Source organism: Mytilus californianus, unplaced genomic scaffold (assembly GCF_021869535.1).
Source record: "Mytilus californianus isolate M0D057914Y unplaced genomic scaffold, xbMytCali1.0.p SCAF_19, whole genome shotgun sequence".
Classification (NCBI taxonomy): Eukaryota; Metazoa; Mollusca; class Bivalvia; order Mytilida; family Mytilidae; genus Mytilus; species Mytilus californianus.
In genome coordinates, this window is record NW_026262667.1 from 7,594,898 (window position 1) to 7,606,469 (window position 11,572).

An 11,572-nucleotide genomic window follows, 5' to 3' on the forward strand; every position below is an offset into this window, starting at 1 on the left:
ATATTGTTGCACTCCACCAAAAAGTAGTTCGGTGCCACTAGTGGGTTTGCTGTCCAATGTTTAAATGCCTGTGCAGTCTTTTCTGATACTATTTCTGTTCGTCTTTTTCTCAATCCCATGGTGTTGTCAGCCCTTTAATCGACTTAAGATTTGGATTGCTCCCATAGTATATTCTTAAATGTCATTTACAGAATTTATCTTATAATGCTTCTGATTTATGTATCTTTTTCATCTGCATTAGTTCATATAAATTGTATCATGTATTTAGTATTTAAATGTGTAAAACAACAAAGAAATAAGGCGAAATATGTTTAATCTGTTTTGTTTGTATCACTGATACAATTTGAATAAAAAAGTTAACGTATTCACAAGACCACAAATTAACTTGTCGTGTTTTCATAAAAAAAACATTGAGCATGAAAACAGTGCATGAACAAAAGTATCTTTTAATTAAAAAATTACAATATAAAATATTGCACGCATCATTTACATTTTAGCAAATAGACACAACACATAAACAAATATTTTTTGTCATCTATTTTCTTAACAGGCCTCCCATAATTATTTAATTACAAAATAGTAGGAACATAAAAATATCATCATTTCTCTAAATCAAGTCCAATGTGTAAAACAAATCACACGATAGTAATGCATACAGAAAGACAATTTAACTGTTTATTTTGGGACTAATTTTCTGAAAAGAACTTTTAATTGACAGGTAAACAAAACAAATGTTTTGTTAACGAAACATATTATTAAATTTGTTAACTATTTATTTTAACTAAAAACAAAACACGTATAAAGTAACATTTCTTGTGAAATCTATTTATCTTGTTGAAGCGTGATACAATATATTAATAAATTGTTTCGGATAAGGATAATATGGTGGGCTTAACAATGTATAACATATAAATTTCCAAAAAAATGTTTTTGACATAAGTGAGTCTCGGGTAACATTTCCACTTGCACTTTTTAACATTTAATGTAAACTGTACACATTTTAACACTCGAATATGAAATATCGTTGTGAAGTTACTGAATTTTCCCTATATTTAGGTATTTGTGCATTACAGAAACTATTTGAAACTATGACATTCTTTCACTCTCATCACCACTGGTAGTCTATTCCGGTGCCTTGTCTGCAAAAGTGTCGAACACAATTGGTTTACAAATTATGATTAAAAATAATTAATAAGTCCAGTATTTCATTTAAGTATTGGAATAAAAATTATGCTATCAATTTCATATTTCACGACATTTTTGTGCTCCAACTAACAACAGATGTAACCGTGCTCCCTCAATAGTACATAAATTATAATCTTAAAATGTCATTTTTATATGAAAATCGTCTAAATTTCTTAACAATAAAGAATTGTCTTGTTCAGTCTTTAGGTCAATTTTCAGACGTATCCACTGCGGTAAATTCAGTACTGTTCAGACAATTTCCTTGTAGACAATTCAGTACTGTTCAGTAGCTTTTCAGACAATTAAGTATGTCATGGATATGTACCGATAAAATTCAAACACTGAACAGATCTAAATTGACTGCAAACGAATTTTCTGAACAGTACTGAATGTACCACAGTAGATAAGACAGAACATTAACTAAAAGACTAAAAATGATTAAATGTATTATTGTTGAGACTTTTAAGAGCTGTTCAGATCAAAACCGGTTTAAAAGTGCCTGGTAATAGTTTGATAGTTCGATAGCTGTGACAGAGTAGCTGATGTGCGTTGTTATCAAGAAATATCATTGATTATGTCATTTTCTCTTCTAACATGAACAGTGCCAATTTTACCGGACCTGATGCGCATATATTTACCTTTCTGGAATGATAAAATAGTTTGAAACACGAAGGTTTTTTTATTTAGTGCATTAGTCCGATTTGTCAATTTTTTTTACAATTTTGGTTTCAAAAAGCGTTTCAACTTCGTGATTCATTAGGCCTACAGATTTTTTGTATTCGATCGCCAATAATGAGTAATGAAGACATATAGGTCTGGCGTAATTATTTATGAACCTTGTATTTTTATGAGTATTTTGTCAAATAAGCCATAGTAACACCAATATATAAACTGAAAACTGTAGTCGATATCGACGAAGTGGTGGTTAAAGTACATGAACGATTTCTGAACATATGGTTCTAGAATATCCTAAATATGGTTCTCTCGAAACTCAAATGATTTTCAATATTAGAGAGCTGAGTAAGATTTTGTTTGAAAACTTACTACACACACACTGTTCTGGACAGAATTCAGCCAGCATATCTCGTTCATCTTGATCATCTGTTAAGCAGTTTTCTGGAGTAACAGTCCCACATATATCATAATCTAAGTACTGTTCTGGATTCTGGCAAGGCTCTAAAATAACCAAATTCATAATGGGTTTTATATTTGCTTCATCTCTGGACCCTCAAAGTGATTCAGAAAAGTAATCTTTAACTCATTGCTTTAAATATATTACTAAATTAATAAAATAAACTTTACCAGGCATCAATTCGAGCGTAATCTCATATTGATAATAAAATGATATTACAGCCAGAAAATATCAAAGATAAAATAAAAAAGCTCCTTCAACACACAAAACAATGAAAAAAGAGAAAAAAGATAACCGTTCAAATATGATGTACAAGTATTTTGAATAACAGATCTTTGGAAGGGGTGACGTTTGGATTTTAAGTCGACCACTTTAATTCATAGCCTGATAATTTAATACAACATAATAAAACTACAATCAAGCAAACTAAGACATGGCATCATTAAGACATTTGTAAGAACCCTGACATGGTAAACCAGTATTAATACTAAGGCTGAAATGGGCAAGGCAAGTTGTGAACCGCAATAATACATTTTGAACCACTTCTTAGCCAAAAGGACCAATGATGAAGTGGTATCTACTTAAAAAGTAATTTAAAAAAAAAACCTATAATATGGCATCAGACTAATCGATTGCATATAATTTTCTCCCTCGTAGATTTTTAAAAAAGTGATATTGTGATAAAAATTATCCCCACAAATCACTTTTTTCGGATAAAAGGAGTTGCCAATCTTTAAAGCAATTTCAAAAGAAGCCATCCTGTATCTTTGTCAAATTAATACTACTGGGATCCGGCTACGAGTAACGGTTATTTGTAGAAAGGCTAGAGCATTGATATTTTTGATTTATTTATCAATTTGGCATATCGACCATCAATACCATAAACCGACTAATCCTGCTTACTTACATAATAATTACTTGGATTTTATATTGGTTATGCCTATCAATAAGTAACTATATTTCGTTTCTCTCATTAAAGAAACTAAGAATTTTAGACGGGTTGCATGTGTTGAATATATCCATAAGACAGGTTTCAACAATACAAGAATTCTTAAATATACGAGATTTGAACATCGTTTAACTAATATCTCTCTAAATTTGTTCTGTCTCTTCTACAATAGAACTCTCGGAAGTATTTACATGAAAAACTGCTGAATCACAATTGTGTTTAAAAAAGGGTGTTACAATAAAGTGACCAGCTTCAGGTAAACACTTCGTAAAAAGAAGAAAACTACTTCGGAAAGATTTGCGATTTATTACCACTTGAAGGATTCTAAACTATCAAGTTTTCAAAACATTTTACGACATTCAACTAACAAGTATTCAAAAATCTGAAAAAAAGGTTATCGTCTATGTTAAAGGAAGGTAGCATACAATAAATTACATGACATAATTTAGAAAGATGACTGGAGTTTTATTAAAGTCTGCTTACCATCACAGTTCGGACCCATTCCATATTCACAGTTACATGTACACGTTGTACTGTTCAGATGTCCATATCCAAGACCAGGCTTGCCACATGATTTCCTACAATCTAAATAATTTTCTGTCTAAAAATAACTGTTTACATGGACAGTCTTTTGCACCTTTTACCTGGATTGTCAGTATCTGTGATTTACATGCTTTGAACACAAATGAAAAGTATATCTAGTGTACACATCAATGAGGCAGCAGCCCAAGGAAAAATATAACCAAGAAGACATCTAAAGGTCAAGGATTATGTTGTGTGAATTTTACATTTTCTAACGGTCCCCAAAGGCAGACCTCGTGTTAACTGTGTATAAATAACAAACATTGACAGTTCAGAAATAAGTTAAAACGATGTTCGATGTCACACAAGTTATTTTATCAGCAATCAAAGTTATTGAGAAACTACCTACTATAGGGGTGGCGTGAACCAGATGTGGAGACTTAAAATATTGCAAAGATCTTTTACAGTACATACAATCCAAGTCTCTTTCCTCTTGCAATAGTAATAAAACATTTGACGTTCTACCCTTTAAACAAGTATCGATCATTCCAAACTATTAGACAAATTGAAAGAATTGGTCCTGCTTTGTTTCATAAAAAAAGAATAGCCAACGTAGATACAAGTATCTTGTTTTAGGCAGGAATAAATCGTACTTTGTAAAACAAATCACTCTGATTCCAACAAAAAGTTCTCTGAAACTGACATTATAAAGATGCTTGATTTCTTGATTGACAACATATGTGTTACGTTTGTAGGACGTGTTTTTTAAACAATCAATCGGCAACCAAATGTGTTCCTCTTCTTGCCAGCTTGTTCCTTTATTCTTATGAGGCTGACTTCATTCAGATCTTCTTTCGACGAATGCAAAGAAGCTAGCATTGTTCTTTAACGTTACGTTCCGCTATATAATGATGTCTTCTCACTAAACAATTCAAAGTTTGGTGACCGTCATGAACGCATCTTTCCAATCGAACTTAAAATAAAGGAAACAACAGATACATATGCCTCATATCTTGATCTACTCTAGAAATTGACAATGAGGGTCAGTTGAGAACAAAACTAACGACAAAAGAGATAATTCAAACTTCCCAATTGTGAACGTTCCATTTCTTTTTAGCAACATTCCACCAGCGCCTGCACATGGAGTATATATCTCCCAGTTGATACGATATTCCAGAGCTTTCCTATCACGGTTTCCTTGATAGAGGGTTGCTGCTTACAAAAAAACTATTAAACCAAGAGTTCAAAGTGGTGAAGTTGAAAACATTCCTTCGAAAATTTTACGAACGCCATCACAAGTTGGTTGACCGATATGAAATTTCTGTTTCGCAAATGACGACGGATATGTCGTAACCTCAATTCCGTCTCTTTTCGTCGAACGTGGTCTACCGAATAAGACTTGTCACCGGTTTGTACTTACATGAGCATCACGACGGGTTCCACATCTAGAGCAGGATATGCTTACCCTTCCGGATCACCTGAGATCACCCCAGTTTTTTTGTTTGTGGGGTTGGGGTAGCTCAGTCTTAAGTTTCCTATGTTGTGTTCTATGTACAGTTGTTTGACTTCTTTTTTTCCGTTTTTTGCCATGGCATTGTTAATTTTGTTTTGGTTTATGAGTTTGAATAGCCCTTTGGTATCTGTCGCCTTTCTTTTATGGAAAGTTGTGTATATTCATAAAATCAATGCCAATTTTCTGTTCAGCCTTATAGAGCAGCCCATGTTTATATTATTTCTCTTATAAATAAACGACACAAGTCAGCAAAAAGAGAAGCATAATTTGTTTCCATAGGAATGCCTAATGTATGATGAGGAACACGTTAATCAATTCAGTTGTGCTGTCAACATAATAATATTATATATAACTATCGACACCGACTTATTGTTTTCCCTCTCATTCATATCTTTATGATCACATGTATTTTGCAATCGTTCTACGTTCAAATGTATAAAACAATAAGTAATAAAAAACTGCAATTCATTTTCATTTTTGTCATAAATTATATGATCTTACTCGAGGTGAGCAGGCTACCACGAGAGCACTGAGGCGATACATAAGGATGACATGACATAATTAGATAAAACTGTTTGTATAAAACTGTTTGTATAAAACTGCATAAATATGTCCAAAATATGTCCAAATGAACATGAGGAGATGTTTTATAATTGCCAATGAGACAACTATCCACCAAAGACCAAATACAAACGTAAACAAATGTTTTACTATAATATAACAAATTCCTATAAAACTGTTTTATTTTAGGGAATGTGTAGTGAAAAAAGAGTTCCCTTTGCACATCAAAGTATGAACTATTCAAGACATGAAGAAAGCTAGATGTTTGAATGGTGGCAATATAATTAATTATGGTATTTCTCTATTTCCTATATAATAATAGAATAACACAAATTAAATAATTCTACCGAGGAGGTAATATTAGATTCTACTAAAATAGTTGATTGTTAGATTTGTTTATGTTCTCATATATCTTTAAATGGATAATCGTGATAAACAAAAGACTGGCGTTTTGTATTATTCCCATTCAATGTCAAATGAATAATTAAAAATACTTTTACCACCTACCACAATTCTGATTTGATGAACTGCAAGAAACTGAAAAAGGAAAAAAATCAATGTATAGACATTTCCTATTGGGATGTAATTTCCTCAATAAGGTTTTAAGTATATCATATTTCCTCTAATTATATATTATATATGAATATAAAAAGAGATGTGGTAAGAGAGAACTTTCAATCAAAAACAAAATAGACGAGAAAGATATTGTACAGATCTCAAGGTGACTACCCGACTATTAGAAATATGCAAAGTCACATACATGTAAATACGATCATTAGATGCTTTATTGCTAAAAGATTTACATGTGATTTTGGAAGTTGGAAAGACACAACCAAAGGCCTTATTAGATTCAACGAATAAACAACTAGAACGAAACATATATGGTATCCACAAGTATCATAAATCGTTTCATACGGGCCCAGGCTATTTATTAAAACACTTGTACAAACAAATGACTGACTGGAAAATAAGTTATGCTAAATTAGCATGATTCATGAAATACTATTTCAACACATTCCAAATTGAACCTTTCAGATACAATTATCTTACAATATGTACAATTGTTTTAGGAATATGCTCCCCACTTGAATATTTTGATAACCATATCTAATATAATTATTAAACGTATTTTTGGAGGTCATACTAACTTGGCCCGACAAAAATAATTTTGCAGCAACTGCTTTGAGCCATTTCAGAAAAAGTCTTAAAGCTACAATTATAGGTATAATACTTACCACATAGTCCACGATCACAAAAGGTTTCCTCTTCTGTACACTTTGAACATGGCTGACCTGATTTATACGGACTCAAAATATCCTGCCTGAAGAATATATATCATAAGTCATGGTTTACTACTGACCCTACGGGTCCATAGAGGATTACTAAAATCCAAAGGCGGTGATGCCGAAACAACGGATCCATATAGAGGGTTAGTAATATCCATAGGAGGTGAGGCTGACGACCGAATCCCTTATGGATTTTATTAACCCTGCATGGATCCGTTGTGGACCGTTTAACCAATTTATTGCACACGGGACTTTTCCTGTCAAGTTTTGTGTAAAAATAAACAATGGAATACAATAACATTTATAGATGACGTCACCATTAAAAGTAGACGTGAAGTCATGAACCCCATATGATTAGAAAACTACTGACCCTATACGGATCCATAAGGGGTCACCACGTGACAGCTTTAAACCAATCATAACGTCACTAATTTACCCGAGGTGCGATAAATTTCAATATGAATGAAATGGCGTCGTAGTTCAACTGTAATGCGGTGGCATCCCAACAACGAGCTATTCCGAAAATGTTAATTTTATTACATATCAAATTAATTGAACAAAATTGCAAGGTTATAGAATGTCTTGATAAGTTTATCAAATGAGATATTACGCGAGTATTACTGAAATTTGTCAGAAGAACAATTTTGATGACCACAGTTGATACCGGCATAAAATGTTGGGGTTACTATAGAAAACAAATCGAAGTCAAATAACATAAACGGTACCAATTTTACTGCACCAGATGTACATTTCGACAATTAATTTTTCTTCAGTGATGCTCGTGACCAAAACAAAACATCTATCGAATATTTGATAAAAGTTTCCTGTAAAAACAGTTCCTCGACGAAAACTAGATTTGTATGGCTGTGATACATTCATACTGATATATGTCTATATTTCTGTTTCTACATATCATCCTTTCAAATAAAACTCCTTACCCGCCTTCATACTGACACATCAAAACAAAACTTTCGGTGTTATTTATAGGACATGTGACAGCACTGCAACCCACTTTTCTTTGCTTTGAGTTTATAAGCTGAAACATAAAATATTAAAACACGTGTAACTATCCGCTGTTCTTTTATTCTTTTTTTTTAATTAAAGAAAAAATAAAATACATGTCAAATATTCTTGGCAAGTTTAAGATACAAACACTGTTAAATATAAATTATTGGAAGTCGTAGGTAAGCTAAGTCTCATAGAGAGAAAATATAAATTTTACAGTTACTGATCTGCATCTCAATTTAGGGTTCAACTCCATAAAGACCAAACTAAACATTTCATTTAGTAGTAAAAGCAAAGACTTAGCGTGTCGGTCTAGTGCAAAACATCTTCATTTCACATCAATATGCTCTTGTCCTGATATGCATATAATATTTGCCATAGGACGTTAAACACCAATCTATCTATTTACAGTTGGAATAAGTTCTAACCTCTTAAAATCTGCTATGAACTGATCTAGAACATTCTGTAGAGCAGTTCATCTGGCACCTTTAGAACAGTTTTGGACAGTTCTGTATATTTCTATTTACTAAGTATTAGCCCCCCCCCCCCCGCCCCTTTTTTCCAAAATCCGTTATTGTTTGTTTTCTGTTAATTTATATGAATAAACACTATAAATAAAGTGAATTTGCTATTAACTATCAATTCCAAGTTTACTATCTACGGCGTTCACTGATATATTATATAGAGAGACCTATGAAAAGTATGTGTAATTTTAAACAGTCCTAAACGGAAGTTTTGTCTGACTCAAAAGTCCGTCCGATGACGGAAACAATATCCGGACGCCTTTATTTTCGTTTTCCTCCCAAAATAACCTTAAACGGAATAATCATAAGCGAGGATGACAAATGCGACTATGCATGGTACCTTTAGGACACAGATGCATGCTGATTAATTTATTGTGGAAAGAAGAGAAGCGACACACAAAATGAGGTCTTCTCGTTTAATAGTATAGATTTGTCACTGATGACGTCGATAATGTGAAGTTAAATTTGCTATTATTACTAGTGCAACAATATCAAATAATGCATGCTAACTTTTGGTTCCAGTATTTTTAAGGAATTTTAGGAATTTAAGTTTTACGGTTGTAAGACAACAAAACAGTATGATACTATAGATATATAAACTGACCCTTCACATTTTAATTTAGATCAAATTTTAAATACAGTCTATACAAGTGATTGCATAAGATAAGGAAGATATATAATAAAATATACTGCTTACCGTCAAAAACCGCTTACAGTTGTTCAAAAACAGACAGGTTTTAAATTTCGGCAGGAAAGTACGTATTTCAATAAACCATGACCGAATTATATGGGAATAATTTCTACGAAAGGAAGATCCGATATTAATTGAAATATCAGAAGATCTCGATAGTGCATTCATTCTATCACATTGTAATATTCTACTTGATTTTTCCTGCAATTCAAAACTCCATTCCTGAAGAAAAATTATAACATTAGCAAGTTTAACGCAGATATCAATATCTGAAACCTCGATAAAAATTTGGAATATCTTGAATGATACATATCTGATAAGATTTTAAATCGTGTTCATCAATTGAAATATAAATACATTTGTAGCGTGAATGTCTGTTTTATTTTTGGTTAATTGCTTAATGTGTTCTTACTATGAAATCAAATAAAACAACTTCATTAATGAAAATTGCAATAATAAATCGTCAACGCTTTGACTAAACCATTAATTCATGAATAATAAGCCGTCATTTTAAAATGTATATACTGCAGTCTAATGAATGATTTAATGAAAGAAGCCTGATGACACAATCTATTAATTCATTATATATTATATCAATATAATTAATATTCTGGGAATTGATAACGAGATAAACAATTGGTCTAATCAAGGAATTATTAGACGTCTGTGTTATTTCTAAGGTCTAATACCATGAATACTCTGTTGTTAAACTGAAAGTTCGCCAAATTTGAATTGAAAATATGAAAATATGGTGTGTGATTGACGTTCGTTTTGTTGTGTTAGTCTCTCTACTCGTGACCGTTGCCGATAAGTATTTTGCGATGCTTCGTTTTAATATTTTAAACAGGAATGATGCTGCATGGCGCTTCCTGAAAGAGAATTTTGGCGATGGTCAGTTGAAAAATAGGTTGCACAGAATTTCACATTTTGTAAGTCAGAGATATTTTGTTAAAGAACTGATACAACAACCTAACAACAAAGAGTAAACGTTTACAACGGTTCATTAATATGCAGAAGGAACACCAGCCGACAGTAAGATCCGTCCGGTTTAAATGTAGATGTTTTCAAATATCCCCATTGGGAGTGCAAACCAAATTCATTCCCTTACCCATTAGACCCTCCTTTTCGTGTGGTAGTTCAAATGTCCTATCTTTTGTTAAAAACAATTATACATTTTCCACTGGACGTCAAGCAAACAAAAATCAATCAATCAATCAATCTTATAACTGTCATTACGTTGTATTTAACAACATCTGATCAGACGTTGGTTGCGTATTTATATATTCTGCTCAAAACAGAATTCCCTTTCAGAATTAGTTCTATTCATGGATTTGATAACATTCATAAACTCACAATCATATATGTAAGAATGGTTTGTTTCGAAGACGTTGAACATTGCGCCCAATTTAGGCTAGAATATAATAGATTATCTTCATATAAGAAATTTGAACTTATTGTTACTAGCATTTGCGATTTAAAATTAAAGCAAAATTACCAATTTTTTCATGTCTGCTACAAATACATTGTAGGCTCCATTGGCAAACAAACGTCTGTATAAATTGTGTGTCGTTAAAATTTGATTTATCTCGTTTGGATGTAGAGCTGCTTCATTTTGTGATGTGATCAGAAGAAGAATCCCTGAAATCAAACAGTACATGTATGGTTAAATTTGTACCCTATGTTGTATAACACAATATATATTTAAAACAGTGACCATAAAATTCCTTATATTTCGAAAAAACCATTAAAAATTGAAAAATGGAGTATTCCTCTGTAAAATAGACGAAACAAACCAGTATCTTATTACCTGAATAGCGGAAGTACAATGAACTTTTGGAGACGGTGTATATAGTGTTACTTAAGAACAGGAGACGGTGTATATAGTGTTACTTAAGAACAGGAGACGGTGTATATAGTGTTACTTAAGAACAGGAAAACACTTCGTTTGTCATAGGTCTACTTTTCAGATGCCCGTTAACATAAATTTAATTGAAACTAGATGTCATACATTATTTCATAGTAAAATTATAAGAATTTGAATGGATTTTTTTGTCGTATTAGGAAGTTTTATTTACCAATAACATAAAACGATACTTTTGATTGTTTGTATTGCATTAGCACTACCTTTAAAGTCGAAATGGCAGAATGTACCGCTCTCCCGCAGAAGACAGTTGTTTATATTTCCGTTATATTGACCAAGTTGT

General features: G+C 32.2%; 1 protein-coding gene across 1 annotated transcript; it reads right to left on the reverse strand.

Moving 5' to 3' along the window:
* Nucleotides 1-296: 296 nt before the first annotated feature.
* On the reverse strand, nucleotides 297-9,496 carry LOC127726964 (uncharacterized). The gene is made up of 7 exons (XM_052234338.1): nucleotides 9,375-9,496; nucleotides 8,087-8,184; nucleotides 7,098-7,183; nucleotides 6,370-6,399; nucleotides 3,750-3,851; nucleotides 2,230-2,361; nucleotides 297-1,139 (listed from the first exon to the last, which is right to left on the reverse strand). The coding sequence occupies exons 2-7, from the start codon at nucleotides 8,104-8,106 to the stop codon at nucleotides 1,123-1,125; spliced, it is 387 nt and encodes a 128-aa protein (XP_052090298.1). The 5' UTR covers nucleotides 8,107-8,184; nucleotides 9,375-9,496; the 3' UTR covers nucleotides 297-1,122.
* Between the last annotated feature and the right edge of the window lie 2,076 nt (nucleotides 9,497-11,572).

What these genes read in the sequence shown, in the direction of transcription:
- LOC127726964 (XM_052234338.1), bottom strand. Translation starts at nt 8,106, where the DNA reads ATGTGTCAGTATGAAGGCGG. An exon ending in TTGTGATCGTGGACTATGTG is followed by an intron (nt 6,400 to 7,097) that starts GTAAGTATTATA and finishes TTCCTTTTTCAG; the next exon opens with TTTCTTGCAGTTCATCAAAT. An exon ending in TTCATCAAATCAGAATTGTG is followed by an intron (nt 3,852 to 6,369) that starts GTAGGTGGTAAA and finishes AAAATTATTTAG; the next exon opens with ATTGTAGGAAATCATGTGGC.